Genomic DNA, 19,055 nt, shown 5'->3' with positions numbered 1-19,055 from the left:
GACGTCCTCTGCAACATGAATGTTTGTTCTACAATTTTATGCATTGTTTTAGTCTGGTAATGTCACTGCAGCAGTATTATTTAATGGCAACTCAAATAAATTCTTTCGACTATTCATTCAAGTAATACTGAAAAAGGTTTAAGAAATACAAGACAATTTTCAGAAGCTCAGATTACATTTACACCGTACATGCCCAATCCAACTGCATTATATGTCAAATTATGTATAGTTTGTTTAATTTATTTATATTTCATTCTGCACGTACATGTCGTGACAACATAGTACACTATAACGCTTGTTTAATTGTTTGTAAATTCTAATTTTTAATGTAATTACATCTCATTAGCAATTATAACACATCTTCTTATTTTTAAATGCCTAATGAAATGTCACTTTTATCCGGGATCATTATATTTCAAGTAAAATAAAACCCTCCTTTTCAAGACCAGTATAAATTGCTGTTGCACTTTTATGTTATTTTAGGTATCAGCGAATGGATGGCAGCTGTGGTACAATGAACGTATACTTCATCTTGTTTCTTGGATTTTTTGCTTTTATAGAGGTATTTTTAGTTATGAAAGTTGAAATTTCTTCCGTAATCGGATTCTTTGTAATTGAAATGACAGGATATAGGGTAGACGTGTACAAGATAAAAGATATCATGAAAAAAAAGATAAGGCCTGACCAAACCGGAAAAGGGAAGTTGATTTTAGGTTACGCGTTATTGGAAAATCTTAAGCAATACATAATTGTAGTTCATTATGTTTTTTTAATCAGCTTAAACGGGTAACGAATGCATTGAAAGTCCTGTTATTGAAAGACTCCAGGACTATCATGGATCACAGCCTCCATAACATAGTAATATTCGGGTTGTATGAGGGCTGTCCTAAGTTATATTCATTTACTAGTTAAAACATTTTTTTGTTTTCAACGTTAAAATAATTCATTCCATTTTCTTCGATAATTACAAATGTTATACTAATATTATGATTATATTAAAGAAAATCAACACTTTATAGATTTCGGGCGCCAAAAGCGTAAGAATACAAACAGTTTATATACTAATAATATTAATAATAATAGTAATAATAATAATATGTATAATACAATGCAGATAATGGTTGTTATATGGAAAATAAAAAGTAGAAGAAACAATAAAAGAAAAGTTATTCGTCATCAATATATGTTGTACATTGATTTATCATGTACATAGAGGAGATAACTTATAACGTTTACAGTTTTCGAATAGTATAAATTATAAGTTAATTCAAAATCTTACGCAGATTTGTCTGTTCGTAGCGTTATCGGATTGCAATTCGTCGTCACGCAGCAAATTCCTGAAAATAATCACCAACGTTGCGTGAAAAATAAAAACCAGGAGGATGAAAGATATGTATCATATTAGGAAACAGGAACATATAGTATGATGCAAAACACATAGTTCAATACATATATTGTTTTCAAAAATGTTGTTCTCTTCGAACGTGTAGCAAAATAAAAACTGATTGCACAATTAAGACCTGTCTAAAATGTTTTCATAACATTTTTGTTAGTACAAAAACATTAGTGTGAAATCACCAGAAAATATACGAAAGTTGGATATTTTACGATAAGATATTTCTTATATATATTAGAATTTGTTAATATTTTTTAAGTAAAATATTTTTTATAAAATGATATATTTTTTCACTGGGAGGTATATGAGGTATTATCTTCCACTCTCGGATTGAGTATCATGACATAGGGCTGATAATACAATTGATATGACAACAGTCATGTAATAATCAGATATTATTGAAAACTTGAATGGTAGGAGGTGTACAATACAACACGATGTTAGAAGTATAATGACAAAGAGAAAAATTTGGATTTCGTACATGCATAATTATAAATCGATCCATGCTTTAAGCCTTTTTCATAATAATCAATTGAACAACTCTTTAACACTTGTACCTAACGTTTTATGGTGGATCGTTGCTACAAAAATTCAGTTATTATTAGATGCAGGCCTATTTCATCAGAACACATTTAAAGCACAATACGTATTTTATAAGCAGCCATTGACAGATATAAAAGTAACATTTTGACACACCTGTGACTGAATGGACTGATACGTACATTTTTCGTTTTAGAAAATACAATATGGGGTTAAACATGTAGAGGTTATTAAGCTCTGACTCCTTGTCCTGATTTGGCTATATTTTGGTTTTTTTTTTTCTTTTGATCAGCTCTTCCAACATTTTTATTGGGTTTTGGATTTTTAAATATTTCGGCCGAGAGCATCACTGAAGAGACATTTATTGTCGAAATACGCATGTGGTGCAGTTTATGTTATTATTAGGACAACAATAACTTCATAGAGTTTAATGAAACTTGGATAAAAGCTTTTTAAGAGTTAACATCTGAACAAAAATTTTGAAAAGATTTGTTTTCCGTTTGTTTCTTATAATTAACATTTGCATGAGTGTTGGGTCATACGTTAGTCCTAGATACTTTCAGAGGGCTCAATCCCGTTAAAAATGTTTTGAATATCGCAACGTTTGTTCCTTTTATCAACTTGCGATTATTTGAAATGACTGTTCACTTTTATAAAGTTATATTCGGAGAAAACCATAATTTGTAACGGAAAAGAAAAAGTACCGAAACAGGAACAGCCATATACCTATGTATTTGTTTAACGCACTGGATTTTAATCAGAAAGTTCTTAAAACCTACTTAAAATTGAAATATAAAAGAGTCTTGAAAAATACTAAGAGACATTTCTCACAATCTATAAATATAAGAAGATGTGGTATGAGTGCCAATGAGATAACTCTTCATCTAAGTCACACTTTGTAAAGGTAAACCATTATAGGTCAATGTACGGCCTTCAACACGGAGTCTAAGCTCACACCGAACAGCAAGCTATAAAGGGCTCCAAAAATTACTAGTGTAAAACCATTCAAACAGGAAATCTAACTTATTTTAAGAAAAAAAGAGCGTCATCCAGCGATACATATTTCTTTTTTTTTTTATGTACGACAATTTGATGGATGCGTATTTTTCATGGTTTTGTAAAATTTGTCATCGACGGATATTTTCAACCAAAATGAAATAATTTATATGAAAGACAATAAATATTTCTAATTCGAATATAATTTTTAGTTTTGTAACAAATGTGTTTCCTATAGATGTTTTTTATAACCCTTATAACTACTCAAAATTTGCAAAAATTTTTCAAAATAAAATTTAGAACTTTTTAAAGATACTCCATTAAATTGAACACACAAAGCTGAAGTATACATTTATTGAGATACTTTTAAAAAAAATGATCATCGTGTGTAATTAATTCAGTGTCAATTTGCACTATCTCTTTTCCAGATTTTTTCATTCACGCTTCCCATTTTGTAGTATTTTATGGAACATTGTTTATTTTTCTTTTGGCAATTGGTGAAACATATTTCCTTTTTATTATTTCTTTTGCATCTTTTCTTATTTGTCTTCTTATTTTTCTGAAAACTATTACTTCAAAAAGAAAAAGAAAAAAAAAACATCTGCGAGTGCTCTCAGATTTGTACTTTGTTTCTATTTTTTTTTGTTAGAGATGTATAGTTACTCTTCCACGTCCGGTCTGTGTTTTTTTTAGTCGTGTTCTTCTTTGTATCGAGCTGATGAGTTAAGCCATGTTCAACTGATTTTAATAGTTTGCATTGTTGTGCTATAACACTACTGTCCCAGGTTAGAAGAGGGTTGAGCGCTCACAAACATGTTTAACCTCGCCACATTCTTTATTTGTCTGTCCCAAGTCAGAGCCTGTAGTTCATTGGTTGTCGTTGGGTCATGTCTGTCAAATTTGTTTTTTTCGTAAATTCTTTTGTTTTAAATTAGGCCGTAAGTTTTCTCAATTGGATTGTTTCATATATTTTTTTCATGTCGGAGCCTTTAATAGCCAACTATATGGTTTTGGTTTTTTCATTGTTGAAGGCCGTACGGTTTACCATAATTGTTTACATCCACTTCATTTATACTTTATTGGTTAGCTGTCTCATTGGCTATCATACATGTACCATATCTCCTTATTTTTATACGTATAAGTCCATTTAGTCAAAGGTGTGACAAAATGTGACTTATACCTGTCAATTTGTGCTTATGAAATATGTATTTTGCTTTGAACGTATTCTGATGAAATAAGCCTGCACCTATCTATGACTGAAATATCATGTTATAACTGAATTTGTGTCATTCTCATCATCATTAGACTCCCTAAGTCTGAACCGGCAGTAAAACCCTTGCCAGAGTGGTGCGTCCTTTTGGCTGTGCGGGAAATACAAGTACGCAGTCACGTCCCGTCAAAATGAAGACGTTAAATCCGATGCCTCTTGTAGAGAGAGAGTGCCACGTTCTCTACACGTTTATTACCATTGCAACAGTTCTTTGAGGGGTCCTTGGGTGGCGGTTACAATGCAAAATTAATGTCCCTATCCAATATACTATCATTTTCCAGTGGCACTTCAAATTTCCCAGACCTTCATCCCAGACGGCCTCTTTTTCAGGACCTACCTGTTATTATTGTCAATTTGTTCTCGTCCTAAACATACATGAAGTATTTGCCACTGCACGTTAAGAAACTAACAATCAATCCATCATCATCATTAGAAGCAGCTTCGCTATGATTATCATTTTTGTTTTTAGGTGAACTCTAAAAGAAGTAAAGGCCTAGGTAGCTGTCCTAGTTTTAACATTGCAACACCATGTGTTCTGGATTATAAATTTCATTGTTTTGTACAAAAACAATGTCCATCGGGTAAGTTTTTCGTTTTATTTATACATTTGTGTACATATTACATTACCAGAAAAGACAATTTAAACGCATTAAATGACTAGGTTCTTGTTATTGGACAGGCACAGGAATATTAAACCAGTGTTGTGACTACTTATTTAAAATTTTACCCATCTTGATCAATAAATAAAAACGTTTATAGAAAGAAGTCGATAAAAATGGGCACCCCAAAAAATCAATTAACTCAATAATATCAGTATAACAGACAAACAAAACGCGGTTATGTGACAAAACAAATTGCATACGAACAAAACAAGTAACAAAAAATTAATAAAAATGGTACCCGTCATTCAATAGCACGTTTTCTTTATGTCGTGCGGTCCACATTGTGATCAGTGGGGTATGTACTAAGTATACTTTAGAATATAGTAAAGTGCTCTCGACCAATGAAATTGTGGGATTTGGTGTTTCCTAACTGTGAAGAATGAATGTAAATCATGTTCTTAGTTAGGGATTATCCTACTGTTTATACCTATTTACAGTTCAAAACAAATATTTTCTATAAATGAATTACAACTGCCCCGAAGCACATTTATCAGATTGAAAGGATTTATGATTGAAACTGACTAAAAGCTGAATTCCGAAACAAACAAAAAAATCAAAATAAGTTTAAGTTTACTGGTGTAGTAAAATTGGTAATGGTAATGCTATTATGAGAACATTAATAACTTCAAATTACTAAAAAAATTAAACAATATCAAAGCAATGCAAAAAAAAAGAAAAAAAGGTTAAAATTATATATAACCTAAATCTTTAGCTAATAAGCTTACCAAAACTCAGATTACGGATCCGTGCTTGGTTGAAATTAGTAATTTTCAATAATTTGATAGAATAGAATTGAATAATGTTGTGTCATCTAATGTCTAAAACACAAGTTACTATTTTTCATCTAAATTATAAGAAAGTCCTAACATCACTAAAACAAATCCATAAACGAAATGCCTAAAGAGGAAGTCATGCATTACTTATGACCATTGCACTGACAATGAAACTAATTCTTGAATACAACCAATTGTTTGAGCCTTGAGCACGTTACAATATTCTAGATTTGTAAGAGAATGATGATCCCTCTCTTCATGATAAGAATTCATTAACGCTCGTACTTAATCGTTAAGAAAGGGATTATCATTCTCTTACATATACGAAGACAGTGAACAAGTATCATGTCGACATTTGATTTTTTCGGCTGGATTCTCTGTGCGATTTTAATTTTTGCGTTGATGCATGCACATTAAATTAGCCTAAATTCATTCATATAAACTTAGTTCACGTATGGAAAAGCCTTCATAAAAAACCTTTTCATACTGCCATAAATCCTTTCATTGTATTAAATGTCCGGAAAATTTTTCTCATTTTCGCTTTGCTATGAATACTTATCTAACCAACAGAAAAATCTGTATTTGATTTTCTTACTTTTTGTGTAAGATATGTGCATACATTAAAGATTTCTAATATAAGAAATACTGTATCGAATTTGTTTTCGTAATTTGCAAGCTCAAAGTCTTTACATGTATGTACTGACATAAAAGGTTTGCCGTCGTGCATTTTAATTATCGGGCCACTAGCCTTCTGTATAGTAAGATAGTCTGCCGAACTAAATTATATGCCTGGTATCTATGATACATTTCTATGATTACTTTAAAAAAAATGTTTAAAACTAAAAATAAGAACTAAATGTGGTAATTAACTACAAAATTAGTCAGATAGATGTATAGGAATTAATTTTCAAATGTGTTTTTTAGGATATCGATGTTGTTCCTATGGTTGCAACAGAAGATGTGTAGCAGTTAGAGTTAATGGAAAACACTTAGGTTTGTATGTCTAAAACAAACTTATTAGAAAACGTTAAAAAATGTATTTAATTACAGATTAAGGTTTTAAAGATTCTGTATGTTCATAACTTCGATGTACAAATTTCATCGTACGTAACGTGATATGCCATTACGTGATTACGTGCGAGATTTTCTTTTAAATATTTATTGTAAGTCCTAGATGTCTTCACAGTCTCTTGTATAGTTTTCATAGGCACAAACCTATCATTTCTTTCATATTCTTGTAATATCTAAAGAAAATGTACCCTTCTTCTTGTATACAACGACTGCCGTATAAAGAATTAAGATTGTATTTTTCAAGGACTCTCATTGAGTCACACGATACTGATCAAGTGGTTGCAAACGAGGCCTTGGGTCTTCTTATTTTCAGTTCAGAAATGTACCATCAAAATTTCTTCTAAATCGATGCACCGTTGTAAAGAGAACTCTTTAGATCAGTATTTTAACATTATTTTTTCATATTATTTGTTGAGAATGATAACGAATTTCTTCATTCTTCTCACATTATCACAACAATTTTATCATTACAAGAGTTTTCGTACTATTTGGCAACTCATGTAAAATCGTATTTCAGTTTCTATCCAAATAGAAGTTAGGTCAAATTTTCCCTAAATTTCATAACCTGTAACAACAATTCCATTATTTTGACACTTAACATATGCGAATCATATATGTGAAAATGTTCTTGGGGTATGTGACTATTTTGAATCTATATAAACATAACACATAAATTGTTGTTTTATGGCAATACATAAATAAAAAAAAAATTTCCATGCAAGACAAGGGTCGGTAGCGGAATTTTTGCTAATTCAGCCTTAGATATAGTTTCTCTTAATTAAAATTTTGATATATGATGTTTATTCACATTTTGTCATCTTGAACAACGGCAATAATTCAGGACTCGCAACAGTCCCCCTCTCAAAATAGTAACCATATCATAATCCGATTCATTGTATCATATGACATGCTTGTAATTCAGTTGTAATTGGTTTTGAAAATCAAACATCAGATGATAGATCTGTCAAAATAAATATTGGAAATTGTAAAGAGCTTTGGTAGTTTCAGTCCACAAAAAGCCACGGAGATATTCATAACTGTAGTTTTTTTAAATGCAGCAAAACTCAGACTTTTGATATAGAGCAGATAAAACATAAGTCATGATAAAGGTCTATCTTTAAGCTCTATTGAATTTATGTATTTTATACATAACATTTACCTTATTATATTTTGCAGGGTCTTGCCGTAAAAGTTCTGGTAGAAAGGGGAAAAAATGTAAAAAGGATAGCAGTTGTAAAAGACATGAAAAGTGTTGTAAAAAAAGATGCAGAAGAGTCAGAAAAAAAATTGTTCCGGTTCGTCGTCCTTTCAAAAAGTAGTTCGAATGGATTGTTTATTTTGAAACGAATATCAATTAATGGGAAACATCATTGAAAAGCATACGTCTATAAATTAATTCAAATTGTATAACCAGCAAATAACTGTTTGTCATTTGAGAAATTAAAATGATTCACTTACTTTACTAATCTAACACCTTTACCAAACCAATTGCAACTATAGTGTTCAATTACAAACACTAACAGGACCTCAATATTGACGAACTCTTGGTTGCAGCTGTGCTAGATCTCCATTCATATGTAATCCGTCTGACCATGTTATTTTCGGCGACCTGAATAATGTCAATTACCCTTTCCTTCGAAATGTGTTATCCATAGGCTCGAATTATCATGAGCCTAAATCCATCAATTGGTCTTTCAAGTCCTCCTCGAAACCTCTTTCTAAATTATAAACATCAATTTCATCAGCTGTCAAAGCCGGGCTTAAAGGTGATTGTGAAATACCTACTCCAGGGACTGCGTGAATCAGATATGGATACTTAAAAATTCTAAAGATCTTTTTGAGTACGTACAATCTAAGTCTCTTTCCTCTTGCAATAGTATTAACACATTTTACTTTTCTACCCTTCACACAAGTATTTCCCCTTCCAAAATAAAAGATAAATTGAAAGAATTGATTCTGCTTTGTTTCATAAAAATAATGGCCAACGTAGATACACGTATCTTGTCTAAGGGAGTGATAAATCGTACTTTGTAAAAAAAAACACTCTGATTAAAAAACAAAATCTCTGAAACTGATGCTTGATTTCTTGATTGACAACATATTTGTTATGTTTGGAGGATGTGTTTTTTCAACAATTAATCTGAATTCCCATGGGAACCAACTGTGCTCCTCTTCTGGCCGACTTGTTTCTTTATTCATATGAGGCTGACTGCATACAGAATATTCTTAGGAAGAATCAAAAGAAGCTAGCAGTATCATTTAAATTTGAAATTAAGGATAGAACAGATACAGTTAATAATTCCTCATATCCTGAATTACATCTAAAAATTGACAATGCGAATCGGTTGAGAAGAAAGCTTTACTACAAAAGAGATGATTTCCGCTTCCCAATTGTGAACTTTCCATTTCTATGTAGCAACATTCCAGCAGCGCCTTCATATGTAATACTAGTATATATCGCCCAATTTATACGATATTCCAGAGCTTGCGTCTTCTATCACGATTTCCCGGATAGAGGGTAGCTGCTTACAAACAAGTCACGAGTTGATTGACCATTATAGAAAATCTGTTTCACAGATGATGACGAATATGTTCCAAATGTCATAACCACAATCCTGACCTCTTTTCCTCGAATGTGACATAACGAATTAGACTAAACACCGGGTTTGTACTTTCATGAGCAACACGGCGGGTGCCGCATGTGAAGCAGGATCTGCTTACACTTCCGGAGAACTTGAGATCACCCGCGGTTTTTGGAGGGGTTCGTGTTGCTCATTCTTTAGTTTTCTTTGTTGTGGTATGTGTGCTGTTGTAGTCTTTTCGTCGTTTTTCGTTTGTTTACCAAATTGTCAGTTCGTTTTCAATTGATGAGTAGGTTGTCAAATCTCCCATTTTAAAAATCATAAAACTTCCTGGTATTTTTCCTTATAAACGAAAAGTTTTCAAATTTCCAAATGGATCACAATTTTCATTTTCATACCACAACCTAAGAGAAACAACTCGCACACACACACAAACTGATCAACAAATCATGCTAATTCTTCATCTGTATTTTGTCTTGATGATGGCAAGATAAGGACGCACCTTATCTTACTATTTTGGTTTTAACTCGTAATACAATCGGACAGGTTTAGTTTGAAACGACTATATTTAGGGATGAAATGCTTGTAAATCACAAGCACATCTTATCTTCTTAAGATTTTCGTCAATAACGACAATCATATTGATTAATTTCTTCTTTGCTTCTGGTTTTTATCCATATTTTTGGTTCCCTACAAAACAATCGATAAACTTTGCAGGGTATTAACGTTTACCTTTAAGTTAGTACATTCAAACATATTGTCATCTGTCTTACTAACAGTAAAAGAGGGACATCTAAAGAACTAGGCTATGGTGTCAGTAGCAAGTGACGTGAATAGTATATGGGTTCGTTTAATATCAAAATATTAATTGGATAATTCTACATTTGAAGACTCTATTCTGTGCTGCACTTAACTTTTCATCTTTATACATTTGACACCTAACTCCAAAACGATTGAAATTTAAAAACCTGTGCCAAACTTAAGCCCAACAATATTTTTTTCTCTTCAAAAATGGATAGAGAGAAAATGTAAATGTCTTTATAAAAATATCATATCTCTTTTTGGGCAGATACACACCGATACAAAAAGAGCAATACATATCTTAGGCTCAACATATGTTCTTCAACTATGGACAAGTATCCTAAAAAAAGTTGGAAAAAATTTAAGAGAGGCTACTTAATATATATCACGAACACCAAATTCCAAGAATTACAAAGTACGATTACGATAAAACAAAAGACAACACTTAAAAGCGTTCCTACTAAGCACAAGCACATGTAAATTTCGAGGTGTTAAACTAGTTTTGTTTTAGGTATTGACATAATTTTTAATAACGATTGGTGAAATAACAAATGGTGCATAAAGGGACACAAGAACATCATTCAACTCTAAAATGTTACTATAAAAAAAAAATGCAGTGCAACCTTAAACAGAAAGTCCTTGTTAGCGCCCTCGTGTCTCCACAGACAAAAAAATAGTAAATAGTGAGATCATTACAAACGCTTCAATAGTAGTATTAAAGTCTTTCATAATAAACTCATCATACATACCAGGATTTGAAGGTTGTACACCAGACAAAAAAGACTCACCAATGACGCCAAATTTGTTCGTCTACAAAAGACTCATCAGTGACCCTAAATTTAAATTCTAATTTTAGGTTAAAAAATTCCGAAGCTGTATTGAGAACAGAAATGTTAGGCTTAGCAAACTTTTCCTCTTTTATTCAAAAATGATTCTGATCATATCAATAAAGTAGCTGTAGGATAAACTGTTATGGGGCAACAACCCAACTACACAACAAAAATCTTAAGAGACGTATATTTTCTACACAATTTTTTAAATCGCACAATATTACCATGTATCTACTTCAAACTAAAGAACATCTAACTTAAAAGGTCAGAATGCGATGTACCCAATACCAACAAAATCCTGTATGTTCCATTCATGTTTTGTAAGTATATTATAAAATAATACATTGATTTTTTATACAGCTCGCATATGCTGTATGAAATACTATTTATAGTTCTAACGTGCTTTATCAAAAGACAGTCTTTTTTACCTTATAAGTCTCCGTTATGTTCTTTTCAATTGCTTAACACTTAAGGTAGCACTCCACAGTTAGGTGTGTAGTTTCGCATTTTGGCCCCTGTGGATTTTTCAAATATGAGAGCTAGTGTGCAAAAAAAATTCATTTTTGGATAGCTGAAGATTAATATAGCCTTCATAGTGGGTTTATAGGAACATCTAGATTGTGTAATGCATGTATTATGGGCTGTTTTCTGTATGACAGTCCGTATTTTCATATCCATACAAGACATCGGTCCGGCAACTATTGAATTGTTTTTTTCTAACTTTTTGTCGCACGAACCTTGTGATTAAATTGCGACAAAATGAGGCGAAAGACACCCAATTTTTATTTGATCATTTGGTAGATTAATGTCAACAATTTCAGAAAAAGTATCACTCATAGGCATTGAAATTCTAGTTTAAACCAAATTTTGGGGGAATATGTGACATTTTCATGCCCCTTTTTGCAATATTTTATGATAAATAAATGCAGAATGTTGCCATGGATACACAAAAAAGGAATTATTTTTCACCATTTTAACTTTTGAAAATCTATGGAAGATACTGATTACATACATATGCACATGTAAGACACAAACAGTTTGCTTAATGTATTAGAAAGCCAGGAATAGAAGATGATTAAACATTTTGTGGTTCAATTTTAATTTTATTTTCTAACTGTGGAGTGCTACCTTATGGCACATCTGAAAGTACAGAAATGCACTTCTTAAGATAAATTTTACCACAAATCTATTGACTGTTAGATTCTTATTTTAGTTCTGAGGGAAAAAAATCTGATAGGAAGGCAATACATGTTAATTTTACTGTTTACTGTCCTTAGCAACCAAATATAAACATTTTGACACTAAGATATGGTTCGGTCTTAAATTTGTACTATATTAGCTTCTCCCTTGTAACCAAAGATTGCGCTTTATATGATAGCTTCAGAATATATCGCTTTATATTTTTGCATGCAAATAAGTGAAATAAACGTTTTTAGCAGGATTTGATGTTGTAATTTGGCATGAATTAATCGAAAGTTGCCACTACTGTTAGAAATTTATACCCTATTTGAGAGTTTCTAAACTAAGGTTTGGTATGCTATTTACATCAAAATTGACCTATAAGTGCTTTCGAATACCTAAATATTGCACAAATTTCCCTCTTTAGAGGAAATTTTATGATTTTAAACAGAAAAAGGGGAAAAGATTTAGAAATTTAACCAAAAAATGAGACAGATTTGAGATTTTACACTTTGATAAAGAATTTTTTTTATATCACTTTTTATTGCGTTTCAATGTCAATTGCTAACCTTAATAAAATCTTTATTACTGAACCAATTTTAAAAAATAAGGTACCATTTTATTCGTTACAGCTAGCAAAACCTAGAAAAATGTATTAAAAGTTGAAGCAAGGGGGAAAAAATTCATATTAAGGTAGCACTTCACAGTTAGGTGTGTAATATTGCATTTTGGCCCCTGTGGATTTTTCAAATATGAGAGCTAGTGTGCAATAGAATTAATGTTTGGATAGTTGAAGATTAATATAGCCTTCATAGTGGGTTTATAGGAACATTTTGATTGTGTAATGCATGTATTATGGGCTGTTTTCTGTATGACAGTCCGTATTTTCATATCCGTACAAGACATCGGTCCGGCAACTATTGAATTGTTTTTTTCTAACTTTTTGTCGCTCGAACTTTGTGATTAAATTTTACGACAAAATGAGGCGAACAACACCCAATTTTTATTTGATCATTTGGTAGATTAATGTCAACAGTTTCAGAAAAAGTATCACTCATAGGCATTGAAATTCTAGTTTAAACCAAATTTTGGGGGAATATGTGACATTTTTATGCCCCTTTTTGCAATATTTTATGATAAATCAATGCAGAATGTTGCCATGGATACACAAAAAAGGAATTATTTTTCACCATTTTAACTTTTGAAAATCAAATCTATGGAAGATACTGATTACATACATATGAATGTATGACACAAACAGTTTGCTTAATGTATTAGAAAGCCAGGAATAGAAGATAATTAAACATTTTGTGGTTCAATTTTAATTTTATTTTCTAACTGTGGAGTGCTACCTAATATGTCCATTGTGAGAGAATTCTAAATATGTTTTTTTTCCATTAGTTGTTTCATGTAAATGATATGATATAAATGTTGTTTTCACTATTTTGAAGTGATATTAGCATAATCGTAAGAAGGAAAGTAAAACACAAACTCACTTTAATGAACAGTGACATATGGTTTTTGATTTAATTTGATAAAATTGCATTGATATTTCTGAAAAAGGTGTTTGATAAACATGATAGAAGGGGGATAATCAATTTTAGTATTAATACGGTGATGTCTCAAAGTAATGTCTCAAAGTACAAAATGTCTTTGTATCAACAAAACATACATATTTTTGTTATTATTAAATGAATATGTTTCTTTTCGTGACAATAACAATTTGTTAAAATGTATTTTCGGCTTTTTCTTGTCTAAATTATCATTTTAACAATTCCATATCTTTTTTTCTTATTTGCACATTATTATTTATTATACAACAACTTTTTGAACAAAATTGAAATACACTTTGGGAAATTGTAGTTTTTATTTGAGTGTTTAAGAAATAAATTAACTATCAAGTTCTATCCCAAATTCGTTTGATTATATTACTTTTATTGACGCAAGTAGGATAAGGTACAGGTTCTTTCTGTGTCCAACTACATGTAAAATATGTAGCAATAAAGTATGATAAAACTGAAGATTTTATCTTTCCAATCGTCAACTTTTCAATTCACGACAGTAACACAATTCTCAGCCACATCGTATGGCGTTTACATTTCTCTATTGCCACGTTTCGATCGTTCATGTTCACACTATAAGGGCTTTATTTGCAAGTGTGTTGTCTTTGCACAAAAACCGCTCCAGCATAGTGACTGAAATTAGCTGTACGTTACAACCACGAACTGATTGACTGGTACGATATGTCTGTGTTTCAAATCACTACCTACATGTTTTCGCTGTCTTTAATCTTTAGCTACCAGAAATGTCGTCTAATCTGTAATTTTATCGATTGTTTTCTATGATGATTGTGTCATTTTATCTGATTGTTGATTCACATAGCGTTCGTTGCATGGATAGAAGGAGATACTTACCCTGTCGATGCAACTGGTTTCGCTCCTTCTGGAGTTCATGCGATTCTTGACGTTTTTGTTGTTACCGTGGTTCGGCTTCTTTATCGTTTAATGAAATTTAAATATCGGTAAACTACTGTTGCCTTAATACCCACCTCCCCCTAAAATTAATTACAAATTTCAGAATTTTAGAATAGAAAATAAAACACTTGAAAAACTAGAAGAAAAACTATAATAGACAATACCATATAAAAAAATGCTTACAGTTGCCGAAAATCAAGCGGAAAATTTAATCGGATGAAATTAAATATCAAATCTTACATTGGTGATTTAGTTAATATTGAATTTTGTCACAACATTTGAATTGATAACGGTTGCAAGAGTACTAGTCAGACAAACCAACATTAGTTTTGTTGTACATTTATTGGATGCAGATATAAAACGTAATTTAACACGTTTCTTGAGTAATCATGAAAGCAAATACATATATTGAACCCTGCAGTTTCAGAATAGTCATTATTTGAACAGTACTTCAGTAGAATTAGTAAGTATGAACGCTCAATATACTTTTATCTCAGCTTTGAGTATTACAGTATATAACTAACATCAAACAATGAAACCATTGTTGACTGTTTTGTCAGGTGGTACAAACACTAAACGCTTTATGAAAGTATTTAGTTTATTTATTCAGTGTGTATTTTATTTTAGTAGGTAGAACACTTTTTTATTAAAGTTAATTACGAATTATACAAATATGTTTTAGTTTCTTTATACTAATTTATCAACAAACAAAAATTTGGTATGACGAAACAATTATCCGCAAGAGACCAAATGACATAGATGTAAGCAATTATAAACCATCCTATGTCTTTCAAAACGAGCAAAGTCCATACTGTGTAGTAATGTATAAAAGACAAGACAAAATTTAAAACAATTTGGCGAGAAAACCAACAGTCGGATTCATGATGAAACAACAAACGAAAAGCATTTATGACGGACACCAACAAAAAAGCAACCACTGAATTACCATTCTGAGAATACTTACAGTTACTGAAAGCTAGTTCAAAGCCAATAGACCACTTTCGAGTTCATTGCATTTCCGTCAAAAACTTTGGTATAAGTGAACATCATTCGTGCATATAAAGGCATCTTCACTTCTTTCCATTGTTGAGCAAGCGGTTAAAAAATATGATGCTATATTGCACGAATTATTCGGCAAATGTAGTTCTCATAATTGATAATCAGGACTGCTTTCATTAGGGAATTGTGATTAAGTACCTATGGAACAAACATTATTTATAGTTTATCGTGCATAATGACGATCACGAAGACGCTTGGTGAACTTTAATAGTGCTATCTGGTAAATGACGTCATAAAGGCGCACATAATTGACGAACTTTTTCGGTGAAAGACATAACTCGAAAGTGGTCTATTACAACTAATTAACAAATCAAGTTTTCCTGGAATAAAATATAAATCTTTAAATCACTCTGAACTATATCTTAAAAGTGGACATAAATCAACCACGTAAGGTGGCATGACAGTATTTCCTGGGCAATAGGGATAATGATATACTTTAGAATTTTCACCATTTTCTAACACTAACCAAGAACCTACATCAACTGAAGAACTTTCATTATAATATCCAGAAATAAACTTGAATATGTATGATGACTGTTTTCTTTTTCTGCTATCTTTATAAACCTAAGGTCACTAGTGTTTTTGGTCTTTTATCATGTAGTGAATACACAATTTAAAAAAAATTCTGAAAAAAATTCATTCTCAACTGTATGTAAAATTATTTCATATTTATCTACACCTGATTCATCCCTTAGCTTGGGAAAATTGTTCAGTAGATGCTGTATGTTTATGTCCAATCACAGTGTTCAGATACATTGATCAAAGAAGGGTACAAAAAAGAGCAATCTAGTTCCCGGAAAGTAAATACTACCGTGCCACCGTAAACAAGTTACTATCAACATCAAGCAAAACATATTAGACTACAAAACACATCGGTGTATATGCTGTGGTTCCTGAAATATAAGATGTCATTAAATAATATGCTTTTCGTTCTATACTTACCTGTATGTGATATATTAGTATTTTTTATGCTTTTTGTATTGGTCGTACCTTCAATTTATGATCGCAACTGATATATATATATATTTCCTCAAGTTATCCTGTTAGTATTAAGCATTCTTCAAGCGACATAAATCTCCTTCTCTAAACAAGTATAAATTGCTGTTCAACTTCATCTTTACAGAATATCATTAAAATGATGTATTATGGTACAAATGAACATCTGTTGCATATTGTGTCTTGGATTGTTTGCTATTACAGAGGAATTATTTGAAACGGCTTTCTTTCCAATAATTTCTAATTTTTTAATTAGTTGCAATAGTCCACTTTCGAGTTATGTCCTTCACCGAAAAAGTTTGTCAATTATGTGCGCCTTTATGACGTCATTTACCAGATAGAAGGGACGGCCTGTATCCCTGCACTATTAAAGTTCACCAAGCGTCTATGTGATCGTCATTATGCACGATAAACTATAAATAATGTTTGTTCCATAGGTAATTTATCAGTTATGAAAGTTAAAATTTCTTTACAACTTTGATGCATACTACATGAAAGAAAGAATATAAGTTAATATGTACAGATGATAATATCACATGAACTACTAAAAAAAGAAAAAGAAGGATGTTTTCTTGTATGCGTTATTAGAAAGTCGTTTCCAATAATTAATTGTAAATTTCTTTAAAAATCAACTTTTAAGTCAAGATGAGTAACGAATGCATTTCAAGAACTGCTGACGATGCATATATTCTCACCCATATTGAAATTAATTTGAATCGTTCTGCGTTTTGTCCAGCTATTTTCCTCATCTTCAGCCCTTGACTGTTGTAAACTTTCCATAAGAAAACGTGTATTGTGTATGGTTCAATGGTGAATGATGCATGGTGCATGGGAAGTAGTAAAAGGTGAAAAGGAATGTTTTATGGTTTTTTAAAGTTCGTTATTCGTTTTATAAAAGATATATTGAAATTAGCATTTCCCTCAAACATTTAACATTGTGAATAATTTTGAATGAGGAGAAACGTGTATTGGATGGTGCACGGTGTAATTGGAAAGTTTTTCGAATTTCAGTGACTCTATCTATACTTACAAAATTCGAAATGACCGTTTTACTATCATCTTTTAGGAGGGAGGAGGGACCAGAGGTCATGATGTAAAAGCATAATATGATCTGATGTGCCTCAAGTAGGAAGGTCAATTGCCCTTGTATTGTTTCATAACGATAAAAAGCAGAAAATCGTTTAAACCTACTGGAACTTGAATATTAAAAATTCAATATAATATATATCATGTATATATATATATATATATATAGACTTTAAACATTTCCTTACAATTTTAATTAAATAGTTCAGCACTACATGTTGCTGTTGAAGGCAATTTGATACGAATTTGCAAAGTGTCGTTTTAATAATAGCTAAATGTTGTTGTTGTTGGGTTTTTTTAATAGTTGGACTAACGATACACTAATCAGAATATTTTATCATTATTAAGATCATTTTTTAATCATAACTGTTTAAAGCGAACTATGCAGGCCTAGGCACTTGTCCTAAATTTGACTTGGCAACAGATTGTGAATTCATAGCAAAGATTCTTTGTATTGATCAAGTATAATGCCCATTTGGTAAGCTTTGAAATTCACTTAAGTTGTAAATTTGTGACTATTAAAAAATAGAATTCAATCACCCGGTAAGGAGCACATTTAACTAATGTGATGCCCACCTATCGAAATTTGACTAATTGAAAAGAGGATAGAATATATTGCAGAAACAAATTAAGATCAGTAGCGAAAGTTTAGCTCCAATATTTCATGAATGCTATGAGATGTTTAGTAGAAATCAATCACACGTTAATCGATATGATTTTGGACACGGTGTTAACCAGACTAAATAAAAGATCTTTCGGCAATACCAAATGCTAGAGAGGGTTAAAATAAAGGTGGGAGGAAGAAACAAAGAGCGATCTTTCTCCATTTCCGAAGGCTCACACATACAAGAAAAGGCAAACATATTAGATACAATTAAGGATGCAAACAAAGACAAATTGGAAAAAATCACATCCTATGGCAGTGTTCCTGATTTGAGACTGGGACAGTAATATATGACAGTCTTATCTTGATCAGTAGGGAAAAAGTTACAGATAAAATTGTCAATAAAATTGACGTCCACAAACAGTACTAAACGTAATAATATCCATATTCAGACGAACAAAGCACGAATAATCGATAAAACCATAATAAATATGGCATTGACTTGTTTAAAATAATGGGACACAGATATCCCCGCTTTTAAATATCCAAGAGTTTTAAAACTATATACTTATTCATACCTATTGACGTTTTTGGTTTTTTTTCAAACTTAAGGAAATGTGTTTCTATATGTTGTCGATAGGATTTGGTAGGAGTTTGAGTGCTCTCACTGTTCAATAACAAACAGTTATTGGGTAACTCGAGAACAACAAAAGTTCTATTATATAATTTAAGTTAT

At 31.4% G+C, this 19,055-nt stretch overlaps 1 protein-coding gene across 1 annotated transcript; it reads left to right on the top strand.

The window, feature by feature from the left end:
• The first annotated feature begins 430 nt into the window (after positions 1-430).
• Positions 431-8,170, top strand: LOC127729881 (perlwapin-like protein). Its single transcript, XM_052237818.1, has 4 exons — positions 431-562; positions 4,672-4,783; positions 6,562-6,630; positions 7,885-8,170. Exons 1-4 carry the CDS (start codon positions 494-496, stop codon positions 8,025-8,027), a joined length of 393 nt encoding a protein of 130 aa, XP_052093778.1. The 5' UTR covers positions 431-493; the 3' UTR covers positions 8,028-8,170.
• The last annotated feature ends 10,885 nt before the right edge of the window (positions 8,171-19,055 follow it).

Source organism: Mytilus californianus, unplaced genomic scaffold (genome assembly GCF_021869535.1).
Source record: "Mytilus californianus isolate M0D057914Y unplaced genomic scaffold, xbMytCali1.0.p SCAF_2, whole genome shotgun sequence".
Taxonomy (NCBI): domain Eukaryota; kingdom Metazoa; phylum Mollusca; class Bivalvia; order Mytilida; family Mytilidae; genus Mytilus; species Mytilus californianus.
This window is presented reverse-complemented; position numbering and strand designations above follow the sequence as displayed.